At 44.3% G+C, this 27182-nt stretch overlaps 1 protein-coding gene across 1 annotated transcript in view; it reads left to right on the top strand.

The window, feature by feature from the left end:
* CENPE (centromere protein E) overlaps positions 1–27182 on the top strand; it is a 328099-nt gene that overhangs the window by 41793 nt on the left and 259124 nt on the right. The window contains exons 8-15 of the mRNA XM_082248665.1: positions 16102–16176; positions 16564–16615; positions 16712–16799; positions 16909–17038; positions 23178–23303; positions 23451–23603; positions 24097–24256; positions 24370–24526. Of these exons, the coding sequence (XP_082104791.1) occupies positions 16102–16176; positions 16564–16615; positions 16712–16799; positions 16909–17038; positions 23178–23303; positions 23451–23603; positions 24097–24256; positions 24370–24526 (941 nt within the window). The remainder of the gene's footprint in view (positions 1–16101; positions 16177–16563; positions 16616–16711; positions 16800–16908; positions 17039–23177; positions 23304–23450; positions 23604–24096; positions 24257–24369; positions 24527–27182) is intronic.

Below are 27182 nucleotides of genomic sequence, written 5' to 3'. Positions count from 1 at the left end.
CGCTTACAGCTTATTCACCCTTTAATCCCACTTTAGGCACTGTGAAGAACTGTAAAATGAATATGACTCTTCATACATTAGTGCTGAAACAACGAATCGATTAATCCACAACTAGTCAATCATGAAAATAGTTGTCCACTATTTTCATAATCGATTAGTTGGTCAGACAATTAGTTGGGCTGCATACAGAATGCATTATTTGTTTACATATCAGGAAATACAGTGCAGCACACGTACAGCTCAGTACACCATCCATACATGTCAGTACATGCCTGAGAACTTGTGAATGTGTGAGGAGCAATGCCTCATGGGACATGTAGTCCTGGGCAGGAAGTGAGTGGTTCTAAAGGCAGATGTTTTTTTTTTACCTCGATATAGGGGCACCCTATACTATAATTTGCAGCTTGCTATTGGGGAGCCAGAAATGTTAATTGGGACCCCAGAAGAGGAGAATCAGGGCTGCTCTGTGCAAAACTATTGTACAGAGCAGGTAAGTATAACATCTTTTATTGTTTAAAAAAAAAAAAACAATTAAAAGACTCTGCTAGGAAGATCAGCATCTGAACCCAGAAAAGGTGCATGCTGATATAGACTGGTGGTAACAAGGCATTAAAGATACATTAAAAGTAACTTTTACCAGTGTTGTACAAATATTTAAAATGACCATATCCATGGAAAAAAAAAGTCTCTCGGCTTTTAGTACTACTTTTAATATAAAAGATTTAGATCTCCCTTCCACCCTTCATATAGCTTCATGTCTAAGGCTCGGTTCACACTATTGCGATGCGGGAAGGCTGCGAATTCGCAGCCTGTTCCCGCATCGCACACGCACCCCCGGCAGTTCACACTGCCATATGCGATCCGCTGGGGGTGTCAATGTAATCTTAACGACACCCCCAGTTTGATCGCATATCGCAGTGCGATCGTGCAGTTCGCACAGGATCGGATCGCACAAGTGTGAACCGCTGTGCGATCCGATCCTGATGCGGCAGCAAAAATGCCTCCTGTGCGTCTTTGCTGCGGGTGCGGTGCGAATTTAGTCATACAAACTGTATGGCTAAACTCGCACCGCACAGCTGATCGCATGTCATGTCGGAGCAGTGCGCTCCGACATGACATGCGAATCCGGCACACGCAGAAGTGTGAACCGGCTCTCAGTCCTAGTTAAAATGCCCATATATCCTACTTCTGGGTGGATTTATTATATATATATATATATATATATATATATATACCCCTTATAGTAGCGATTTATCTGCTCTTTTTGTACTTTGAAGGGCTAATGTTGTTTTTTTTATTAACCCCAATTTGACAGGCGATACAAAAAAAAAAGCATGCTGCTACTACCAAACATCTTAGGCCTGGTTCACACCTAATGCTTTTTTTGGTGCTTTCTTGAGAAACACACTACAGTTCATTTAACATGTTTTACTATGGGACACATTCACATCTATGCTTTTCTCTATCGCTCATTGACAGACGTAGTCTTCTTGATTCTCAAGAGCTGGGTTATGTTGTCTCCGCAGGAGTAGGACTAGGCAGAAAGACAAAACGTTCTGGCTCCACCTTAGGGGCAGTCCCTGAGGGTATATCCTCCCTCTCTCTGCTACAGGGAATCAGTTTTTTTCTGTCTAGTCAGGAGTAAGGACCTAAGTTCCTTGCTGGGATCTTTTGGTCCTGGCAAGACTTTTTTCTTTAAGAAAAAGACATTTTTTAGGTAGTTTTCTCCAGTGTTTTTTCCTGTGAGATCTTCAAGCAAAAATGCCGGACTGGGCGACACTTGTGGTCACCCCAGCCGGCCTACGAGCGCGCGCAGACCATGGCATTGCGCTTGGTCGGCCGCGACACATTCAAGTAAGTATGCGGGGCCGGGCGACGGGCTGGATGTTGAGATCCAGTGGTCACCCCGGTTTCTGCCTACGAGCGCGTGCAGACCAGAGCTCCGCGCTGGGTCGGCCGCGACGGAGTCCCAGTGCAGGGACTGACCTTGCGAGTTAAAAGTCTCGCTTGGACGCCAGGAACCAGAGAGTCGAGGCGTCCGGAGTGGTCCACAAACCCCCACCCCGGTGGAGAGGGTATTGTGAAGAGAGGGTGCCTGTCGGTTCGGTATGGTGAGTAAACGTTCCCTTTTTTTCCTCGATATGAGGCAGTATGTATTATGGGCCCCTCCATATATGGTCAGTATATATCTGATACTTACAAGTCCCCCTTGTAATACAGCATGTGTTTGTGGGAAGTGGACTTGGTTTAAGAGCTAACACTCTACCCAGCAGACTGTAACATTACAGCAGACATAGGAAGTATAATCCTACCTTATGTGTAGTGTATCTCCTGTAGATCCATATATCGCCTCTTAGCAGAGATGCAGGTGGATGTGCTGGGAAAACGATTTCGGCGGTCCGCCGCCATTTTGCCGTAGACCAAATGCATGTATGTCCTCAGGTCACGCCGGCCGCCATGTTTTTGGAGTCTTATGTCTCTTCTATGGGGGCGGCCATGTTTTGTGAGCCCAGCTACCTCGTGGAGAGCTGGGAACGCCGGAAGGCGTACACAGGGGGCGGAGCCACGTCCTTCTACCCGGGAAAAAGCAAACAGCTCCTTCCAGTCTGTGTAAGACAGACGCTGACTGCAGTTGGTTGGAAACTGCACTGCATCGGTTGGTGAGCCTTGGGGGTCTCTCTCTCTCTCTGTGGGATCGAGAAGCAGGTACTCTGAGGGGCGCTATTGCGCTAGGGGGAGACACACAAAAAAAAAAAAAGAAAAAGTTTTTTTGTTTTGCTGGCAAAGGTGTCCTGAATTAACATGGACCCTGCCACTCATGTATCTCCTCCGGATCCCCCCGAGGGGTCTGCGGGATCCTCCAGCACCCCATTGACAATTGAATCATTGTCAGCTATTATGGAAACTTTTGTGTCCCGGGTGGAAGTGGCTTGTCAGGGACAGGGCGCAAGAAAGCGACCCCCGCCTAACCCCATATTATCTGAAACCTCGGATTCAGACTCTGAGCCCAGTTCTGCAGTTGCAGGTACTTCATCTGGGATTGGTGTCTCGGGTCCTGTCTCTTCAGACAGTGAGGAGGATGTTTCGGCATCCGCCATAGCCCGAGAGGAAGCGTTGGTAAACGCACTCATTGTATCTGTTCAAGAGACCTTAAGGTTACAGGGTATTCCTTCGGAAATAGCTGAAACTGAAATCCCTTTTGGGACTAAAAAACGCATCAAAGTGGCGAAGGTTTTTCCATTGCCCAAATGTTTTGGCAATCCAATCGAAGAAGAATGGCGTCTGCCAAAACGCACTTTTACTATTTCTAAACGCATTGACAGGCGTTATCCGTTTGAGGAAACCCTTATTAAGAAATGGACAGAACCACCTGTGGTGGATTCACCAATTGCTAGATTGAATAAAGCCACGGTTATTCCTTTAGAAGGCGCTCCGTCTTTTAAAGATCCAGTGGATCGCAAGATAGAAGCTATGTCTCGCACCATGTTTTCCTTGATTGGATCAGCTTTCAGACCTATAATAGCTATTGGTCTGGTTTCGCAGGCTGTAACTGAATGGACCAAGTGGTTACGCCGGGACTTAGAAGAGGTCCCTCAGGCGGTATCAGATTTGTTGGAACAAATGATACAGGGGTTACAGTTTGTGTGTGATGCGGCATTAGACGCCACTCCATTATTGGCGCGAGCATCAGTCTCAGCAGTGGTTCTCAGGCGTACACTGTGGCTAAAAGGTTGGTTAGCCGACCAAGGTTCCAAAAAAGCATTGGCTAATATCCCCTTTTCAGGAGAGCGTCTATTTGGAGCCAACTTAGATGAGATCATTAAAGATCTCACGGGTGGAAAGAGCACCTTTTTACCGCAAAATTTTAAAGGTAGAGGAACTCGTCAAAGACGAGGGCCTTCTTTTTCTGCTCACAAGAGGTTTTTTCGTCCCGCGGGTGAAAAAACTAAGTCCTCCAAAGCTCCTGCAGGAGGCGTCAGGGGTCGTTGGTCGGGCAAGCAAAAGCCCGCCCCCTCCAGACCTGAAGATAAACCATCCAAAGCCTGAAGGTGCGCCCCCACCCATAACTGGGGTGGGGGGACGTCTTCGCCGGTTCCCGGATCCATGGCTTTCCAGAATCCCGGACAAATGGGTTTGCGAAGTCATAAGGTCAGGGTACAAGATCGAGTTTCGATCTCTCCCACCGGCGCGATTCTTCCCTTCCAATATCCGACTATCCTCAGATCGTTTAGAAGATCTGCGGAGAGCAGTCACAGATTTACTACAACAAGGAGTGGTAGTCCACGTTCCTTGGACAGAACGGTTTCAAGGGTTTTATTCAAACCTATTTACAATACCCAGGAAAGAGGGCAAAGTGCGTCCAATTCTGGACTTAAGAGCACTCAATTCTTTTGTCAACATAAGAAGATTCAGCTACAAAAAGGTGTCCGATAATATTAAGAAACAAAATAATATATTCAAACACTAGCAGCGCTAAATAAACAAACTAAGGAATAAAATCCAAAGTCCTTAAATGGGTATTTCCAGGTCATGTGGTGAGTTGGTTAGACGTAATCCTTTTATCACAGGGAGGGTGTGAGGGGTCCTGGCCGTAGCACCTGATTTCCACCACCACTTTGTGCTCCCCCCCCTATTCTTAAAACTCACCAGAGAATGGTGAATCAAGATCCTTCAAGGAATTCCACCACTAGATTCCAACATTGGACACTGGACCACTTTCCTCTATTTGGCTGTACAATCTCCTCCGTTGCCAACAAAACATGTAAGTGAACAAGAGTGGGGCGACAATAGTGTAATTCCGCCAATAACGTTTATTAAACACTAAAAACAACCAAAAGTAGCCCCGCTCCCCTCAGGATGTCTACTTACAGGAAATAATGAATAATGAAGGCATTGAGTAAAATATAATGTAAATTCCGCTGGATCCCTCTGTAACCAAACCTTGTGCAATCTGGAGAGGGCTCCGGCGTATATGTAGATGTCCTTATGCGACCGCGCACGACGGCTCTGACGCGTTTCGTCCTCCGACTTCCACAGAGAGCCCGTGTGCGCGGCGCGGTCGTAAGCTATTTATAAATGTGCCGGCAAAGGCGCACTCGCGCCAAAACCAGCGTCACCCGGAAGTAAATGCCCATTACGTACTTCCGGTAATGGTCACTTCCGGCGTATAGACCCGCTCCGCCCCGCGTCACAGCGCGGGACTTGCGGCACGCCGGAAGTGCATCATTGATGTAAACATCCGGTCGGCTTTGATGACGATGCTATAGGAAGATACCTCCCTATGCTGAATGTCAAATCTCGCGTCTCACAGACATGAAATTCAACACATCTCCGCTCATGGGGGGTTGTCATCTAGCCGCATCCTTATACCAAATCACAGGAAATCCAGGATCTTTGGCCTGAGGTGTTAGTTATTTAGAGACATGAATGCAAAAAATAAATTTCACTGAATGCCATTCACCTCACACAAAATATATGTCATTATTAAAATCACACATATAAAACTCATAAATAATCATATAAAAAAGAAAGTTGATTGCAAATATGTGATAGATAAGGAAAACTTTACATCTCTAATAAAAACAGTTGGAATTAAATTATCTCATTTGTCTAAAATATAGAGTAATAAATCAAGATTAAAATTTAAAATTAAAAAATTATAATTAAAAGTTACATACGGATATAACATAATAAACACCAAAGGTACCTAATTTTATGGTGATCTCATACACTCCCAACGAAAGAAAGTTAATAATAAAGCACTAGTCAAGTATTACTTTAAATAAATGTGCAAAGCGAGACCTCATATCAACTACTGTCATGTGTTTTTTTACTGTTCCAAGTGAATAAATATATTCTCCCAGGACATCAGTAGTTGCTTATAAAGCAGTTAATGTCTAGGTCGACATTAAGTCCATTTGGGTGCAGACTATCAGTCTGGTAGATCCAATTGGTCTCGCGTTTCGATATTTCGCGGACCATGTTGGATCCCCTCCATACTGGATCCACCTTCTCCACACCCCAAAACTTTAACATAGTGGGATCCTTGTTATGCACATTTCGAAAGTGTAGGGATAGATTATGATCTTTGAAGCCATTTTTTATATTAGTAATGTGCTCCGATATCCTGACCGACAATGCACGTTTTGTCCTTCCAATGTATAATAGGTTACATGGGCATTGAATGCAGTACACAACGTGTGTACTGCTGCAGGTGATTAACTCTTTGATTGTAAAAGTAAGTCCATTTGATGGTGAAGAGAAACTTGTGAAGTTTCTTAAATGGGTATTGACCTGTTTACAGGACTTACATCTCCTGCATGCAAAGAAGCCAGTAGAATTGTCCCAAAACATCTTCGGTCTTACGGGGGGGTCCAACACTTTTTTGACTACCTCGTCGCCAAAAGTCGGTCCCCTTTTATATATGAAGGTTGGGCGCTCAGGTAGAAATTCTCTCAAAACTTTGTCCATACACAGAACCGGCCAATGCCTGTTCACAATCTCTTCTACTTCTCGGTATTGGGCACTATACTGTGAGATGAAACTCCATTCATGTGTTTGCGTTCTAACCTTCACCGAGTCTGTTAGACATTCATCTTGGGATAGAGTACCTATTTCCCTAATGGTGTTATCTAGTTTGCTCTCTTGATAACCTTTTTCCACAAACCTCTGCTTAAGAACTAGTGACTGTGTCCTATAATCCTCATCTAGAGTACAATTCCTTCTAACCCGAAGGAACTGTCCCCTGGGGATATTAGATAACCATTGATGGTGATGTCCACTATGGACAGGGAGATACCCATTTCGGTCGGTGGGCTTGAAGAAAACTTGAGTCCTCAGCCCACCTTCCAAGATGGATATCTCCACATCCAGAAAGTGGACACTCTCTCGGCTCCAATTAAAGTCCAATTTTATGTTGTTCCGGTTATCATTCAATTTGTCACAGAATGACTGTAGTGAGGACTCAGAACCAGCCCACAGGAAGAACAGATCGTCGATATATCTGCGATATAAGATCAGCTCTTCATGCTGGGCTGCATAAATGAACCTATCTTCCCACTCACCCATAAAGATGTTGGCCAAACTCGGAGCGAATTTGGCCCCCATGGCAACCCCTCTCTGCTGCTGGTAAAACACTTGGTCAAACCAAAAGTAATTTCGAGATAGACAAAAGTCTAGCACATCCCTCAAAAACCGCTTTTGGATATCTGGGATGTCGTCCCGTTTGCTAAATGCCCAATTAAATGCTAATAAGGCATCGTCATGTTGTATGATTGTATATAGAGAGGAGACATCTCCAGTAACCAAGAAAACATCTTGGTTAGTTGGTAACTGCACCTCTCTTAATGCTAACAAGAACGCTTTGGTATCCCGTAAGTAAGATTTAAGTTGGATTACACTTGTTTGTAGGAAGGAGTCAAGGTATTCTCCAAGCCTAGCTGTAACTGACTGGATTCCATTCACTATCGGTCTCGCTGGGGGATTAATCTGGTCCTTATGGACTTTGGGCAGCGTGTAAATGGTTGGAATGCGGCTAAAGCTGGGTACTAGGTATTGTTTCTCTTTCTTAGTTATGATATGATTTTCATATCCACTACTCACCAATGTCCCCAGCTCTCGTCTGTATTGTACGGTGGGATCGGTTGGTAAGATCCTATATGTATCCTTGTCAGATAACATTGTGGAAAGTTGGGTAAGGTAGAACTCTTTCTTAAGCAATACCACCCCGCCTCCCTTATCTGCCGGCCGTACAATAACATCCTTTCTTTTTTCAAGAGCCTCCAGCCCCTCTTGTATGTGCCTTGGATTTACACCCTTCTTATTGGGTATTTGCCTCAGATCTTTAATTACGAGGTTTTTAAATACCTCTATATGTTGATTGGATGACTGTTGGGGGTTAAAAAGCGATTTGTTCTTAAGGCCGCTATCAGTACCCACTGTATAGTTGGCCAAACCAGCTTTGGGGGCTCCTATCGCTCTTGCGGGATTCAAATAGTATTTTTTAAGGTTAATCTTCCTTACAAACTTGTGCAAATCTATGTACACGTTAAACTTATTAACGGGCCTTTGCTTAGCACACTTCAGACCAGCATGTAAAATGTTAATTTCTTTATCAGTCAGAGATACTTCAGCCAAGTTGTAAATTCCATCTAATCGCTGTCCAATCTTCTTTTTTTGTTCCCTGCGTCCTGCTCTACATCCTCTCGCGGACGGTCTCTTATGGGTGGCTGGAGATCCAATTGTGGCCTCCAATGAGGGTTGTAAATTCCCTGTGTTTGTGGAGGGCCCCAATAAAGGGGTTTCCCCCGCCAGGGTTTGCCGCCCCTTCTCCCACCCCTGCCTCTTCCACCTCTCCATGGAAAAGGGTGGGGAGGGTTTGGGGGGGGAGGATTATACTCACTGTATTGGGTTAAGGGATCATATCTATTTTGAGTGGGGACCCTATAAGGGGAATCCCATCTCATATTAGACTGATATCCCGGTCCTTCACCAGGGTCTAATCGTTGATTCCAATTCCCGACTGCAGCTCCTCTATTAGTAGTTTTATTAGGATTTTTTGGGCGTACATCTTGCGAGCCAGGGGCAGGTTTTGACACCACTCTAGGGGTACTAGGTCCTGAAGTGGTTACTTGGACATTAGATTGTCCCCTTGGCATGCTTTCATTAGTGGGTGGTCTCTGATTAGAGACTGTCCCTGGATTTTGCCAGAGATATATAGAGTTGTTTTTAAAGTCCCCTGAATCCCTATAGTATTTTTTTTTTTTTTTTTTTTTTTTTTTTTTTTACCTTCTTTTTGTGTGTATCTTTATCAATTTTCTGTAATTTTTTATTTATATCCGCATTAAATTTTAAAACAACTGGTGAATCCTTATCCTTATCTAAAACATTTTTCAAATCCGCAATTTTCTTTTCTAGAGTCTTCATTTTTAATTTCTTTCTTTTCAAAATTAATTCCTGTAATTTAACACCTACATTATTAAAAAAATCCAGCCATTCTTTAGAAGAATTAGCATCATCGAGGGCATCTTGCGGAGTCACCTCCCACCTGAGGCTCCTCATGATGATTTTTTCTTTTATGTACTTTTCAAAGGTACAGATGTCCCACCATGTCCTCACTTGTTTCTCCAGGGTATAACCCAAGATATTCAAGTTGGACATGAGGTCCTGTGAAGCATCAGTTTCTAACACTTCAGTAAATATATCATCAATTTCAAGTTGCCTATCTTGTAAGAATGATATTGCATCCATAGCAGCGGGGTTAAAAATTAAAATATGGACAGTAAGGAGTGATAAATATATGAAAAATTAAAATCCTATAAATACACTCACCCTGCGCTAAAATCAATAAGAAGGCACAAGAATAAAATCAATAATAACGACTTGACGTCAAAGCAGCTGCTATAAAGGATAAGATCAACTACAAAAAGGTGTCCGATAATATTAAGAAACAAAATAATATATTCAAACACTAGCAGCGCTAAATAAACAAACTAAGGAATAAAATCCAAAGTCCTTAAATGGGTATTTCCAGGTCATGTGGTGAGTTGGTTAGACGTAATCCTTTTATCACAGGGAGGGTGTGAGGGGTCCTGGCCGTAGCACCTGATTTCCACCACCACTTTGTGCTCCCCCCCCTATTCTTAAAACTCACCAGAGAATGGTGAATCAAGATCCTTCAAGGAATTCCACCACTAGATTCCAACATTGGACACTGGACCACTTTCCTCTATTTGGCTGTACAATCTCCTCCGTTGCCAACAAAACATGTAAGTGAACAAGAGTGGGGCGACAATAGTGTAATTCCGCCAATAACGTTTATTAAACACTAAAAACAACCAAAAGTAGCCCCGCTCCCCTCAGGATGTCTACTTACAGGAAATAATGAATAATGAAGGCATTGAGTAAAATATAATGTAAATTCCGCTGGATCCCTCTGTAACCAAACCTTGTGCAATCTGGAGAGGGCTCCGGCGTATATGTAGATGTCCTTATGCGACCGCGCACGACGGCTCTGACGCGTTTCGTCCTCCGACTTCCACAGAGAGCCCGTGTGCGCGGCGCGGTCGTAAGCTATTTATAAATGTGCCGGAAACACATGGAAATCCAGGATCTTTGGCCTGAGGATTTCCTGTGATTTGGTATAAGGATGCGGCTAGATGACAACCCCCCATGAGCGGAGATGTGTTGAATTTCATGTCTGTGAGACGCGAGATTTGACATTCAGCATAGGGAGGTATCTTCCTATAGCATCGTCATCAAAGCCGACCGGATGTTTACATCAATGATGCACTTCCGGCGTGCCGCAAGTCCCGCGCTGTGACGCGGGGCGGAGCGGGTCTATACGCCGGAAGTGACCATTACCGGAAGTACGTAATGGGCATTTACTTCCGGGTGACGCTGGTTTTGGCGCGAGTGCGCCTTTGCCGGCACATTTATAAATAGCTTACGACCGCGCCGCGCACACGGGCTCTCTGTGGAAGTCGGAGGACGAAACGCGTCAGAGCCGTCGTGCGCGGTCGCATAAGGACATCTACATATACGCCGGAGCCCTCTCCAGATTGCACAAGGTTTGGTTACAGAGGGATCCAGCGGAATTTACATTATATTTTACTCAATGCCTTCATTATTCATTATTTCCTGTAAGTAGACATCCTGAGGGGAGCGGGGCTACTTTTGGTTGTTTTTAGTGTTTAATAAACGTTATTGGCGGAATTACACTATTGTCGCCCCACTCTTGTTCACTTACATGTTTTGTTGGCAACGGAGGAGATTGTACAGCCAAATAGAGGAAAGTGGTCCAGTGTCCAATGTTGGAATCTAGTGGTGGAATTCCTTGAAGGATCTTGATTCACCATTCTCTGGTGAGTTTTAAGAATAGGGGGGGGAGCACAAAGTGGTGGTGGAAATCAGGTGCTACGGCCAGGACCCCTCACACCCTCCCTGTGATAAAAGGATTACGTCTAACCAACTCACCACATGACCTGGAAATACCCATTTAAGGACTTTGGATTTTATTCCTTAGTTTGTTTATTTAGCGCTGCTAGTGTTTGAATATATTATTTTGTTTCTTAATATTATCGGACACCTTTTTGTAGTTGATCTTATCCTTTATAGCAGCTGCTTTGACGTCAAGTCGTTATTATTGATTTTATTCTTGTGCCTTCTTATTGATTTTAGCGCAGGGTGAGTGTATTTATAGGATTTTAATTTTTCATATATTTATCACTCCTTACTGTCCATAAGAAGATTCAGAATGGAGTCCATTCGCACAGTAGCAGCCTTCCTGCATCCAGGGGATGTCCTAGCGTCCATAGACATCAAGGACGCCTATCTTCACATTCCCATTTTCGCAGGACATCAGCGGTTTCTACGCTTTTCCGTAGAAGAGAACCACTATCAGTTTGTGGCGTTACCTTTCGGTCTCGCCACGGCTCCGCGGGTCTTCACAAAGGTGTTGGCCCCAATGTTGGCACTTCTGCGCCAAAGAGGCATATCGATCCTTGGTTACCTAGACGATCTTCTGCTTCATGCAGAGTCTCCTCAGACCTTGCTACAAAACATAGAAATTACTATGATTTCTTTACAGGAATTCGGGTGGCTGGTGAACCAGCAAAAGTCATTTCTGGTTCCCACCCAGAGGCTCGAATATCTGGGTCTAATTTTAGACACAGTCAAGACAAGAGTTTTTCTTCCGGTAGGGAAACTCCGAAAGATTCAATCAGCAGTCCAGTTGTTACTGTCCAACAGCTGGTCTTCCCTTCGGACTTGCATGAGGGTTCTGGGGTTGATGGTGGCTTCGTTCGAAGCAGTCCCATTTGCCCAGTCCCATACCCGAATTCTTCAGCAAGAGATTCTTCTCAGATGGAATCGGAATCCGGAATCCCTGGACAATCAGATCCGATTGAGCAAACAGACCAGAGAGTCTCTGGTCTGGTGGCTTCGGTCTCCAATGCTCAGCCAGGGAAAGTCATTTCTGCCAATATATTGGACGATAGTGACCACGGATGCCAGTCTATCCGGATGGGGAGGAATTCTCGGTCAGTTATCTGTCCAGGGACTTTGGTCCCCGGAAGAATCCAGGTTACCGATAAATGTATTGGAACTGAGAGCGATCAGACTTTGTCTGATTCACTTGACCGAGCAGCTCCAGGGCAGCCCGGTTCGGATCCAGTCGGACAATGCCACGGCCGTGGCTTATGTCAATCACCAGGGGGGCACCAAGAGTGTCCGAGCGGCCAAAGAAGTGGCTTGCATTCTTCGCTGGGCGGAACGATTTGTTCCAGCAATCTCTGCGGTGTTCATTCCGGGGGTGGAGAATTGGCAGGCAGATTATCTCAGCCGTCAGACTCTGGATCAGGGGGAATGGTCCCTCCATCCAGACGTTTTCCACCAGTTGTGCCTACGGTGGGGCACCCCGGATGTGGATCTGTTGGCATCACGATTCAACAGGAAAGTTCAGAGATTCGTGGCTCGCTCCCGCGATCCTCTAGCAGAAACCGCAGACGCACTGATCGCCCCGTGGGGGCAATACCAGCTAATGTATGCCTTCCCTCCTCTCGCGTTACTGCCAAGACTTCTTCGCAGGATAGAGGAGGAAGGAATTCCAGTAATTCTGGTAGCTTCGGACTGGCCTCGTCGAGCTTGGTACGCCGACATGGTCAGACTGGTGGCGGACGTCCCGTGGAGACTTCCTCTCAGGGAGGATCTACTGTCTCAGGGACCGATCTTCCATCCTGCTTTACGATCGCTGGCTTTAACGGCCTGGCTATTGAGACCCAGGTGCTGAAGGACAAAGGTTTGTCAGCTTCAGTTATTCCTACTCTAGTTGAAGCAAGGAAAGCGACTTCCAGAAAGATTTATCATCGCACATGGAAGTCTTACATTGCATGGTGTGAACCTTTGGGGTTCCGTCCTCGGTCTTATTCGATTAGTCGAATATTGGCTTTTCTGCAACAAGGGGTTGAGCAGAAACTGGCCTTGAGTACTATCAAGGGTCAGGTCTCAGCATTAGCTATCTTCTTTCAGAAGCCTTTGGCTACTCATTCCTTGGTGCGGAATTTCATCCAGGGGGTGCGACATCTGGCTCCGCCAGTGCACGCGCCGTTACCCCCCTGGGATCTTAATTTAGTGTTGTCGGTTCTTCAGAAACCTCCCTTTGAAGATATTAGGGAGATTCCTCTACCTACGTTGTCCCAGAAGGTGGCCTTCTTGGTGGCTATTACTTCTGCACGCAGGGTGTCAGAACTGGCCGCATTATCTTGTCGTTCACCATATCTGGTGGTTCATAGAGATAAGGTGGTTCTTCGTCCGAATCCATCCTTCCTACCAAAAGTGGTTTCAGAATTTCATCTGAATGAAGAAATTGTGTTACCTTCCCTGTGTCCTAAGCCCAGTCATCCGCGAGAGTTTGCTTTACACTCCTTGGATGTGGTCCGGGCGATCAGGGTATACTTGAAAACGACAGACTCGTTTCGCAAGACGGATTCACTTTTTGTGATCCCAGATGGACCCAAAAAGGGGTTGCCTGCATCTGCCGCGACCATTTCCAAATGGATCAGACAGACGGTAGTACAGGCTTATTCTATTAAGGGTCGGGAGCCCCCGTTCCCTGTTAAGGCGCACTCCACTCGGGCACTTAGTGCGTCATGGGCCTTTCGCCATCAGGCGTCAGTGGTCCAGGTGTGCAAGGCGGCTACCTGGTCGTCGGTGCATACCTTTACTAAACATTATAAAGTTGATGGAAAGGCATCGTCTGATGCCTCGTTTGGCCGCAAGGTTTTGCAGGCCGCAATTTGAGGAGACCAGTGGTCTACCTCGAGGGTTTTTTCCGTTGGAAAATTTTTCTTTAGTCTCATTCTCTGTTTATAATGAGCCTTTAAAACTTCTAGTTTGGCACCGGTTGGGCCTTCTAGATTGGATTTGATTTTGTCAATCCCACCCCTCATTTGTGGCACTGCTTCTGGATGTCCCAGCTCTTGAGAATCAAGAAGACTACGTCTGTCAATGAGCGATAGAGAAAAATGGATTTTTGTAAGATCTTACCGTAAAATCCTTTTCTCTTAAGCTCATTGACAGACGTAGTACCCGCCCCTCTATCATTGAGTTGGGTTGGGTTAAATTCTCTGTACTGCTTTAAAACAGAACTGATTCCCTGTAGCAGAGAGAGGGAGGATATACCCTCAGGGACTGCCCCTAAGGTGGAGCCAGAACGTTTTGTCTTTCTGCCTAGTCCTACTCCTGCGGAGACAACATAACCCAGCTCTTGAGAATCAAGAAGACTACGTCTGTCAATGAGCTTAAGAGAAAAGGATTTTACGGTAAGATCTTACAAAAATCCATTTTTTTCAGCCGCTGCATATTTGGAAACGTTCAAGGACTTTTTTTCAATGCTAAACAGTGCTTTTCTTTGCTCTTTTGGTTCAATAGATTTAAATAAAGATGCAGAAAAGCATGTAGTGTGTTTTTTGCCACGATTTGCGTTTTTTAATCTGCCCAGCAACAAATTGGCAAAAAGCATAAAAAATGCAAATCGCAGCAAAATAGTGTGTGTGTAAAAACGCACAGCAAAAAGCACTGCAGAATCAGATCAAAAGCAAGCTGCATAAGTGTGAACCGAGCCTTATGCTGGCCATAGACCTATTGATTTTTGGACAAAAAAATCTTTGAACATTTGCTGAATAAAAGCATGTTGTTTGGAAATTTCACTTGCTTTTAACATTGTTTTAAAATCAATGTAATTTCTGAACGAAAACCACATACGCTGTCTGAAAATCTCTTTGACCAAGACATTTTCTTTTCTGCTCATTCGATTTAGAAAATCAAACATTCTAAAAATGAAAATTGTTTTTGAAGGAAGACCTTTTCTTTGTATGGCCAGCATAAGTGTCAGCAGGCGCAGGTAGCTTTTTATCAAGCCACCTGCCTATGACAAGGGAGTCGGTCATACATAATATATTGCATTTTTGTCTAAAAATCAGCAAAAGAATCTTTAATGTTTTTTTTCTTTAAATAATAAATTTGATCTGAGTCTGATGATCTTTACCAGATTCAACCTCTATTAGTATATACAGTATATCTCTTCTGTCATTCTCAGAGTGGATTAGGCTCCATTCACACCTGGGCGTTTTCAGCTCCAAAAACGCTCAAAAGAAACGCTTCCAAAACGCCCAACAAGTAAAACCCCATTCATTTAAATGGCCCCTGTTCACATCTGAGCGTTTTGCAAAACGCCTGTAGCTGAAAAAAGTACATGAGCTTCTTTTTGGGCTGATTACCAGCGTTTTTGATAGATGTCAATGAAAAACGCCTGAAAAAATTGCGGTAAAAAACGCTACGCTCAAGTGTGAATGCAGCCTTACAGATTTTTCTCCCTAACCATATAGCAGGTTATTTATTTTTTTTTACCACTGCATATAGATATTTAAGAAAAAGGCTCCATGCACACAGGGCGTCATAAAAACGTGCTCCAAAGCTGTTTCTTGACGCCGGGAAAAAGCAGCTGTAAAAACGTGCTTTCAGTAGCTTTTTCCATTAGCGTTATTGCACGTTTGGCCACAGTAGCTTTTAGCAGCGTTTTTTCTGCCTCCATTCAAAATCAATGGTTCCCTATGGGAGCCTATTGATTTGAATGGAAGTCGCACCGCAAGTCGGATCAGGGTGATCCGACTTGCGGCGCGACTTGCGCTGTGAGAATCTTGAGGGGGAACTCCACGCCAAAATGGGGAAAAAAACAGCGTGGGGTTCCCCCCCAGGTTCCAAACCAGGCCGTTCGGGCTGCAAAAAAAAAAACGTCTGACGCTGCTAACGGCAGCTCCAAAAACGTCCAGTGTGCATGAGGCCTAAATTGTCTTGGTGTGTGTGTGTGTGTGTGTGTGTTTGTTTTTTTTTTTTAACTTTTACATATTAACTATATTTTATACACCACTTTTTTTTTTTTTTAAGGTTATCCAATTAATCAAAACGGCAAACGAATTGATTATGAAAATAATCGTTAGTTGCAGCCCTACTATACATGATTAAAATAAAATAATATAGTAGTAGCTAATGATTGAAAGTAAACCTTTAAAGCATGCCTTATAAAATTTTTCTCACTTGGAACAGATTGTTGAAAGCAGAGAGAGCAATGACCCTGGCAATTCAGAGAGCTGTGATGGAGCAGTTATGGTTTCTCACCTGGTGAGCTATTTTAAACCTTGCCATTTTGTTTTCACCAAGTGTCTAGTTCTGGATTTCTTGTTTTGTACAATCAAAGTAATGTCAAAATATTTGTAACCCCAAGCACACATCATTAGCTTATACACTGCCTGGCCAAAAAAAAGCGCCACCTGAAATTAACGAAGCATGCAGTATCCTATTGGATACTGTGTGTGTATGTGTATATATATAATATAATATATATATATAAAATGTGTGTGTATGTATGTATGTATATATATATATGTGTGTATGTATACAGAGAGGGATATAGATTGAATCAATAAAAACCTTAAATGAAGTGTTTGTGTGTCTATATAATATATATATTTTTATTTATTTTACCCCCCCCCCCCCCCCACCTCTCAGAATCTTGTTGATTTGGCTGGCAGTGAAAGAGCAAGTCAAACTGGAGCAGAAGGTATTGTATTTGTATTTAAAAAATGTATAAGAGGTGTTCACTTGGACAATTTGTGCTATGTGTGTGTTTTTTTTTTTTTTTTTATGTATTCAACAGGTGTAAGGTTGAAAGAAGGGTGCAATATTAACCGCAGTTTGTTCATCCTTGGGCAAGTCATTAAGAAACTTAGTGATGATCAGCCTGGGTAAGTACTGTATGTGGATAGCATGTTATGTTGTTCTTACATTCAAGTTGAGGATTTCTTATATTTGAATAAAACATGATTGGTGCATATTTGTCTCTACTCTTTTCAGAGCATTTATCAACTACAGAGACAGCAAGCTGACAAGGATTCTTCAGAATTCTCTGGGTGGAAATACAAAAACAGTAATAATCTGTACTATTACGCCGGTTTCCTTTGATGAAACCTTCAGCACACTCCAGGTAATTAACATTCAGGGGTTGATTCTAGTTGGTGATTAAATTATTCTTCTAATCAAAGATTAACAAAACAAATGATAGAAGGCAATATGTTTTACATCACCTCAGTTGTATTTGTTAGGTAGGTCATATCAATATAGCTCCAAAAAGCAATTTATTCCAGTTTTTTGAGTAAAATAGGAAAGGGTTAGAACTTCTCAGATTTTTAACTGTTGTCTGTGACTCACTTGGGTGATTTTCCCCTGTAATGAAAGGGTTTAAGCTAGATTAAGCTAAAAAAAAAAAATGTGACAAAACAAAAATAACAAACAATAAAAAAACAAAAGCTATCAGTACAGTTACTCCTGGTGCTTAACCACCTCAATACTGGGCACTTAAACCCCCTTCCTTCCCAGACCAATTTTCAGCTTTTAGCGCTGTTGAATTTTGAATGACAATTGCGCGGTCATGCAACACTGTACCTAAACCACATTTGCGTCATTTTTTCCCCACAAATAGAGCTTTCTTTTGGTGGTATTTGATCACCGCCAGGTTTTTTTTTTTTTTTTTTTTTGGTGCACAAATAAAAAAAGACCGAAAAGTTAAAAAAAAAAAAAAAAAAGTTTTTTTGTTTAGGTTATAAAATTTTGTAAATAGATGTTTTTTTCCTGCACTGATGACGCCGCACTGACAGGCACTGATGAGGAGACACTGATGAGGAGACACTGATGAGGAGACACTGATGAGGAGACACTGATGAGGAGACACTGATGAGGAGACACTGATGAGGAGACACTGATGAGGAGACACTGATGAGGAGACACTGATGGGGCGGTACTGATGGGGCGGCACTGATGGGGCGGCACTGATGGGGCGGCACTGATGTGGGGCACTGGAGGGCGGCGGCACTGATGGCAATAACGGGCATTGGTGGGCATCACTGATATGGGGGCACCACTGCCAGGCTCTCTGAGCCCTGTTTGCCATCCCTGGTGGTCATGGGTGGGCATCCCTGGTGGCTCTAGTGGCACCTCCTCCCCCCAGGGCTGCACTGGTAATCAATGCTCTGATTACCAGCACAGACCCCCCCTGTGATCAGTGAGTAATTAGAAATACTCACTGATCACCCCCGGCTGCAGCACCGATCTTCTCCTTCTCCTCACTGACAGGATCTTGTCAGGAGGAGAAGAGATCCAAGCAGTTACAACGGCTCTATTTACATTGCATGACGGCTGTGATTGGACACAGCCGTCATGTGATCAGGAGGGCCAATCACAGGGCCCTCCTGCCGAGTCTTGTTGCTCTGTGTCCGAGGGGCACAGGCACATCGAGATCGCGCCGCTGCGCGTGACCGCGGCGGCGCGATCTCTCTCCTTCTGAAGGACGTTCCGGAACGTCTGTTCAGAAGGACGAGACTCCCACCCGGCCGTATATCTACAATGGCCCGGGTGGGAGGTGGTTAACAATGCCCTGCCTCATGTGGTGGCACAGTGGTGTAGTGGTTAGCACTTTCCCCTAGCAGCAAAAGGTTCGCTTGGATTTCCTCTGGGTACTCCGGTTTCCTCCCACTCTCAAAAGACATGCTGGTAGGTTAAAAGGGTAATTGGCTCCTGTCTAAATTGGCCCTGGTATGTGTAGATATGAATGTCCGTTAGGGACCTTAGATTGTAAGCTCCTTGAGGATAGTGACTGATGTGAATACACAATGTATATGTAAAGCGCTGCGTAAATTGACATCACTATATAAGAACCTGAAATAAATAAAAATGTGGTGAGAGTATGCAGCCAGTTCCTGGAGGATAAAGGAATTTTATACCATCGAATAGCCCCCACACTCGCCTGACCTAAATCCAATAGAACACTTTAATGTATTCATACTTGGCACATCCTTGTGATGGATATTAGGAAGTGATTATATCCTCCCTCTGTGGTCTCTGTATGAGAATGTAGCCCCAGATTTTATCTGGTCCCTTTTGGGTCTCGCGGCGTTGTGACGATTTTGTGTGAGCGGTTGCCATGGAGGTGGAGACTGGCGCGACAGCCCGTTGGTACGCCTCTTCTGGCTTCCATAGCCTTCTTGCATACTCATCGTAGATCCTGTGCTGGCTGTTTTCGTGGAGGTAACTATTGGAAGTCGTCATTCCTGGCTCCCATTGGTCTCCCCTATTGTCACTTACGGCCTTTTTTGGACTTTTGTATTGGGACATATATGTGATTTATATATTCAGGATTTATGCAACAGTGTATGTTTAAAATACAATAAAATAGCATTTACAAACGTCACTTAAAACAGACCTATAACATGCTCCGTGTGGAGCTGCCAGTGCAGTCTGACGAAGGAGGCATAGTTTGGCTTCCGAAATGCCTTCCTGATTGGCTACAGAGTCTGTGGCATCTGATAGCTCCTTTTTTTTTTTTTCCCGAGTATCCCATGGTAGTTCTCTGGCAGTTTGCCTGGATCCCTGGCTTCTGCAGCACTTCTGTCATATCAGTGGTCTCTGTCCGGACTCGACTCAGAACTGGCGGCTCCACATGGTGCTTGTTTGCCTGTTTTAAGCAAATTTTGTAAGTGCTATTTTATTGTATTTTAATATACACTGTTGAATAAATCCTGCAACACCATTGGTGGCTTGTTGCCTCTTTTCTCCCCTTCCGCTTCTTCTTTTGAGTTTCACAGTATGCTTCATTGTGTCCAGACTTAAAGAATAATTCTAGACATTTGCATGTTATAAATAGTTTTTGTCTAGCTTGGACCAATGCAATTGTGTATATGTCCTACATGGCTGATGCTGCTGGAAATTACTTAAGTAGACACCGCTATTTCAGTGATCGCCTCTTGCTTCCAGGTCCCCCCACTTCAGTATTCTCCACTTGCTTGCTAGCTACACTCTGTGTATCTTAAGGCAGAACTCCAGGTCGCCATGGTGATTAGAAATTACATCCTGGCGCCTGGGCTTTTATAAGTCTAGGGATGCCCTATTTGTATCGCATGACGCCCAGGACATACAGATCCAGGCGCTGGACAGATAGTTTCCTTTGTCCATTTAGCCCTGCTTCGGGCAAGCAGCAGGGGTTACTTGTCAGATGGAACCAATCAGGTGGCTCCACTACCTCCTGATTGCTTTCACGCACGCCTGCAAAGTGCACCTTCTATGTATTCCAGGGTCTACTTGCCCATCTCCGGGCCCGGGTCCGACATGGCAGGTGGAGGGGAGGGAAGAGAGCAGACACACACCTGCTCTCCTCCCTATCTTGTTCCTGACCTGGAAGGGATGTGTATGACATCACTTCCGGATCCCCGTTGTCAGTTGTCACCCAAATAAAATCTATCCCCCCCCCCCCGTCTGAAAACATTTTGAGGCCCCCCCCCCCCCCCCACATATATACACATACAAACGTAAACGCACACATCAGGGCACCTGCAAATGAAAATGTTGATTTGTGATACACAAGCTGCATTTCTCTGCGTGCTTGAGTGAGAGCAATTTTTCCAGCACCAGACCACCTCTATTACTCTAAACTGATGACCGATATGGGGCTTTTAAAGCTATGCCTATGGAAAATATAGGGTACTAAGTTTGCCACTATTTCACAGGTACACACAAATTTATTGTTTGACATGTTGGATATCTATTTACTTGATCCAACTTCATCTTTTACCAGAAAATTGGGTAATTTTATTAAGTTTTTGTGCCCCAAAATTAACTTTAATGTGGTTTTATGGATATTTTGCGATTATCGTGACACAAAAAATTGGTTCTGCCACTGTTTGTTTTTTTTTTTTCTCTAGGGTGTCTGCTTTCAGAAAATAGTTTAGCGCTATAAAGCACGTTTTCCAATTTGTGAATAAATTATAGTGAAGCAATAAAGTTCAAATTAAGTAAGCTTTTAAGTAAGAGGCCCTTCTGTGTGCCCATCTGCTGGATAACCAACTCTTCAAAACAAACTTCTCAGTTAGGTGCAATTTAATATATAGACCAAGAATCCTCAAACTACGGCCCTCCAGCTGTTGCGGAACTACACATCCCATGAGGCATTGTACATTCACAGACATAACTAGGCATGATGGGAATTGTAGTTCCTGGACAACTGGAGGGCCATAGTTTGGAGACCCCTGATAAAGACTGTTCATATAGTTTACAAAGTGAATATTAAAGTAAATACACCTGTGAATCCAGGGCCACACTGTTCAAAAAAAGTGCTAAAAACCACCAGCCTTCACCCGTGTGCAATAGGCACTCACCGCCGATGTTGCTTCCAGGTACAGTGCCTTGCGAAAGTATTCGGCCCCCTTGAACTTTGCGACCTTTTGCCACATTTCAGTCTTCAAACATAAAGATAAAACTGTAATTATTTTGTGAAGAATCAACAAGTGGGACACAATCATGAAGTGGAACAAAATTTATTGGATATTTCAAACTTTTTTAACAAATAAAAAACTGAACAATTGGGAAAAATTATTCAGCCCCCTTAAGTTAATACTTTGTAGTGCCACCTTTTGCTGCGATTACAGCTGTAAGTCGCTTGGGGTATGTCTCTATCAGTTTTGCACATCGAGAGACTGAAATTTTTGCCCATTCCTCCTGGCAAAACAGCTTGAGCTCAGTGAGGTTGGATGGAGAGCGTTTGTGAACAGCAGTTTTCAGTTCTTTCCACAGATTCTCGAATGGATTCAGGTCTGGACTTTGACTTGGCCATTCTAACACCTGGATATGTTTGTGAACCATTCCATTGTAGATTTTGCTTTATGTTTTGGATCATTGTCTTGTTGGAAGACAAATCTCCGTCCCAGTCTCGGGTCTTTTGCAGACTCCATCAGGTTTTCTTCCAGAATGGTCCTGTATTTGGCTCCATCTTCCCATCAATTTAAACCATCTTCCCTGTCCCTGCTGAAGAAAAGCAGGCCCAAACCATGATGCTGCCACCACCATGTTTGACATTGGGGATGGTGTGTTCAGGGTGATGAGCTGTGTTGCTTTTACGCCAAACATAACGTTTTGCATTGTTGCCAAAAGTTTGATTTTGGTTTCATCTGACCAGAGCACCTTCTTCCACATGTTTGGTGTGTCTCCCAGGTGGCTTGTGGCAAACTTTTAACGACACTTTTTATGGATATCTTTAAGAAATGGCTTTCTTCTTGCCACTCTTCCATAAAGGCCAGATTTGTGCAGTATACGACTGATTGTTGTCCTATGGACAGAGTCTCCCACCTCAGCTGTAGATCTCTGCATTTCATCCAGAGTGATCATGGGCCTCTTGGCTGCATCTCTGATCAGTCTTCTCCTTGTATGAGCTGAAAGTTTAGAGGGACGGCCAGGTCTTTGTAGATTTGCAGTGGTCTGATACTCCTTCCATTTCAATATTATCGCTTGCACAGTGATCCTTGGGATGTTTAAAGCTTGGGAAATCTTTTTGTATCCAAATCCAGCTTTAAACTTCTCCACAACAGTATCTCGAACCTGCCTGGTGTGTTCCTTGTTCTTCATGATGCTCTCTGCGCTTTAAATGAACCTCTGAGACTATCACAGTGCAGGTGAATTTATACGGAGACTTGATTACACACAGGTGGATTCTATTTATCATCATTAGTCATTTAGGTCAACATTGGGTCATTCAGAGACCCTCACTGAACTTCTGGAGAGAGTTTGCTGCACTGAAAGTAAAGGGGCTGCATAATTTTGCACGCCCAATTTTTCAGTTTTTTATTTGTTAAAGTTTGAAATATCCAAAAAAATTCGTTCCACTTCATGATTGTGTCCCACTTGTTGTTTATTCACAAAAAATTACAGTTTTATATCTTTGTTTGAAGCCTGAAATGTGGCAAAGGTTGCAAAGTTCAAGGGGGCTGAATACTTTTGCAAGGCACTGTAAGTGTGCAGCAGAGATAGCGTAAATGATATTAAATGCAGACATCAATCTGAGAAAAGCTCTGGTATCTTTTTTGTCTTGTAAGTTGGTTTGTAATTCTTGTTTGGAGGTAGACCAAATTGCAGTGGTCCTGGTCTCCATTATCAGATGCTGCATTTTGAACAGCACCCCAACAGTATTTGACCTTCCTAGCCAAGTCAAGAAATAGTAAAGCTTTCCTCCTTTGCATTTCCCAGCCAGTCCACCTGAATCAGCCTTTGGTGATTTTTTTTTTTTTTTCTTTTTTATCTTTCAGTTTGCAAGTGCTGCGAAAAATGTTAAAAATAAGCCTCATGTCAATGAGGTGCTGGATGATGAAGCATTGCTGAAGAGATACAGGAAGGAAATAACCGATTTAAAAAAGCAATTGGAAGACTTGGAGGTAAGTAAATACCGTACATTGTTTTTTTTTTTTTTTTTTTTTTTAGTGTTCAGAGTTGTCAGTCCTCACTAAAGCAGGTTTGTTTTTGGTCTGCAGGAGTGCCTGAAATACTCACTGTTTAGTATTTTAATAACAAACTTTCTCTAGGCGTCTTCTGTGTCAAAAGCACATGCAATGGCCAAAGAAGAACATGCCCAACTACTGGCAGTAATACAACAACTTCAAAAAGAAAAAGAAGAGCGGATATCCAATTTAAAAAATGTTGTAGTTGATTCTGCTAGTTCCCAGGAAGATCAACAGGTAAGAAACCATTATAAAAGCGGTCTACTAAAGTTATTTTTGACAGAATTAAACCAAATGTGTAACTGCATACAGTATAACTGCTAAAACTAGCCTTGAAACCTAAGCACCAGTGCTGTGTAATAGAGCCCCAGGCAAACGGCTAGATATACATTTGATATATATGTTTACAGTTTACCTGCTCAAGGATTTGGTATTCTGTGTAGCCACTCTTTATACAATTCTGTCAAAGAACATCCAGACAGTTTTCCTAATTCTAAAGTTCTGTGTGAGCTCCCAAATGTCTTTTCCCCCTCATTTCTGTTGTGTTTGAAGCAAGCAGTGCATGTTAGTTGCAGTTATGTGCACTCACTGCTCTATGCACACTACACATATCATTGTCCCTAGTAGATATACAGTAACTTTAGCATTGGTTCTTGGGTGGGGGGGGGGGGGGGGGTAGGTGGTCTCTGATTTTAAAATATTAACTGAATTTTTCTATTTCATTTTTAAGCATAAGCGAAAAAGGAGAGTTACATGGGGTGCTGAAAAAATACAAAGTACACTCTACGGTGCCGGTGTTTTCCCATTCGATGCTGTATCCAAAATAAGTGCTGGCTTCCCAAAAAGAGCTAAATTGTCTGATTTGCAAACCATACCAGAGAATGACGATTGTAAGTATATGTAGTATGTTGACCAGGTATTTCTAGTGTTCCATAGTTCTTTTTTTGATTTGTTTTTTTGACTGCCTATGTGACTTTTTTTTTTTTTTTTTTTTTTTCCCCAGCTGTTTGCACAGAATTTTCAGAAACTGACGAGACAACCCGTGTATTTGAAGATTTCTACCCAGACTGGGATGTTGGAAGTAGAATCACTTTAAGAGAGAAGACTGCTTTTCATCATTCAATGATTGATCTTAATTCTGATGTACAGTTTCAAAGCAGGTATAATGTTTTCTGTGTGTGTGAGGCGTTTCTCCTTTTTTTTTTTTTGCAGACCAAAAAAACAAGTTGATTAAAAACATAATAAACAGCTGCCCTAAGTAGACACTCACCTTGTCCATGCAGGGCAAACTGGCAGTGGGGATGCTAATGGTACCCTTGACTCTTCTACTCGCCTTTCCAGCAGTTCCTAGTCTCTCCTTCCACCTCTGCTGCTAGCTACAGTACCCATCAATTCTGTGTATGGTGGGCATGTGACCCCCCTTCCCCATGATAGTGCTCAGGTCTAGCAACCAATTAGTAGGCCCAAGTGCTGTCACGTTTCTATGGAAGTAACATTAACATACTTTTGGGTTGCGGACACCTGTCATTTTAGTGCTGGCTGCACAGGCTGAAAGGCGTTGTAAAGGAAGACTGGTATTGAGTATAATGTTTAGGGATGCACCGATCCGACTTTTTTGGACCCGATACCGATATCTGGCATTGTGAAATCGCCTATACCGGAACCGATCCAGAGCTACACACAAAGCAAGTGACTGCAGTACAGAGCAAAGCCGCTGCTTCATGTGTACGGCTCCTCCATTCACAGGCGGAATGCATCTGGTATCACTCCGCCTGTGAGCCGGGACTATACAGGAAGCGGCTCCCATCCCATACTACTACTGCACCAAGTAAGGGATGGCCGAGCCGTTACTAAGCAAAAACTGGATCGGCCAGTGGATCGGTCAATGTTACCGATCTCCCCCCCCCCCCCCCCCCCCCCGATCCAGCTATAATGGCCATATCGGCGCCTATATCCGATCCGAATATCGGATCGGTGCATCCCTAAATGTTGATGATGGTATAGGAAAGGGCGGGGGGGATGGTGAGTATAGTGGTGGGTGGGTGAGAGGTGGTGGTGCACTTCACATAACTTTTCCTGCATGGGCAAGGTGCCAGTACCTATTTGTATCTAAACTAGCCATATAATGCGTTCAGAAGGACATGAAAAGTGTCCGTGGCTAATTCATGAAATATTAAGAATGAGCAGGTCTGAACCAGAAAAGAGTAAGCTTTTATATTGCTGTGGGAGCTAACACCGTTTTTCTTTCGTTCATTGACGGGCACAGCACCTGATTCTTCTTGGCCATTGGGTTATACTGCCCCCTACAGGAGAAGAACACTAGGCAGGAAAAAGCTTGACTACGGACTTAGGCAGTCCCGGGGGGTATACACCCACTCTCAGCTATAGGCTGGGTTTCTCGCCACCCTGGGGGTTGGTGACTAGGGCAGGGATGTCCTCTGGGCTCCCTGCTGCAGTTGTTGGGCTGAGGAAGCTGATGGTTTAGCATCCGCGGGTCTGCGCCTCATGCGGCTGGATCCAGCCAAAAATTTAGGTTGCCGTTTTTTCAGCTTACTGGTCAGCAGCTATGTGGGGCGTCCCCAGTGAGGGTGACTGAAGCCACTACCCTCCATTTGGGCATCCGCCCTCCTCTCCGCTGCCCCTTGGTGGTCAGCTCCGCTGGGGCTCGAGCCCAAGCAACTGGGCGTCCACGAAAATTTAGGCCACGCGGCCGGGTTGGGCGCCTCCGTTGTGGGGGGGGGGCCAGTGAGGTTAGCTGAAACCCTACTCTTATTTTGGGCATCTGCCTGGCAGGGGTCCCTCCACTTGCAACAAAAATTTAGGCCGTGACTTGCGGCCAGCTTGGCCCCTCCCTTTGGAAGGGGTGTCAGTGTGGGGGCAGTCAATTTTTTGATGGCAGCCATGCTGCCATTATTGTGTAGGGCACCTGCTCCTTTTTAGCGCTGGGGGACCATCAGGGTTCCCTGCCTGCTTTTAGGGGGCTATTTCCTGTTATGCAGGCCTCTATGGAGGGGCTTAGAGGGCGATCCCCCCCTTGTTATTTTATGGGTCCAGTAGGTGGTCTATTTGTGGGCCCTTGGTTGGCATCCGCTTTGTGGGATTGAAGTCGGCGGCTCTCCACTGATTGTTTTCTGGGTCTGTCTCATCAGTTCCTGAATCGGTTTTGGCCGTGGTCACCCTACTGGTTCTGCGTCCACGCACCTGGAGTGCTCAGATAGTAAGGATGATTCCTCTGCTCCTCTAGCCATGCATAAAAGGAGCTGGTGGATGCACTGATTGTGTCAGTTCGTGAAACTTTTAAAAATGAAGGATACGGCTGATGCTGCATCGGAGATGCTGGTCCCTTTTGGCACCCACAGGCCCTCCAAAGCGGCGAGGGTGTTTCCCTTTTCCGCCTACTTTGACAACATTGTCACAAAACAGTGGGGCTGTCCAAAACGCACTCTTGTGCTCCCGAAGTCTTTTGCTATGCAGTATCCGTATAAGGCTTCCCTGCTTGAAAAGCGGACGATCCCACCTGTAGTGGACTCGCCAGTTTCCAGGTTTAAATAATGCTACCTTAATTCAGATTTGAGGAGTCCCCGGCCTTTAAAGTTCCGGCTTATAGGAGTGCGAGAGCTCTGGCACGATATATGTTAACGCTGGCTGGTTCGGCACTTAGACCGGTATTTAATATTGTACTTGTGTCGCAAACTCTGACCGAGTGGGCTAAACTTTTATGCAAGGACCTGGAGGGGAAACCACTTCCCCCTGCCCTTGCGGAGCTGGCGCCAGAGGCTACAGTTTAGTTGGGCCAGAGGCTACAGTTTTATCTGT

This window comes from Pelophylax lessonae, assembly GCF_965119305.1.
Source record: "Pelophylax lessonae genome assembly, chromosome: 1".
NCBI classification, from domain to species: Eukaryota; Metazoa; Chordata; class Amphibia; order Anura; family Ranidae; genus Pelophylax; species Pelophylax lessonae.
This window is presented reverse-complemented; position numbering and strand designations above follow the sequence as displayed.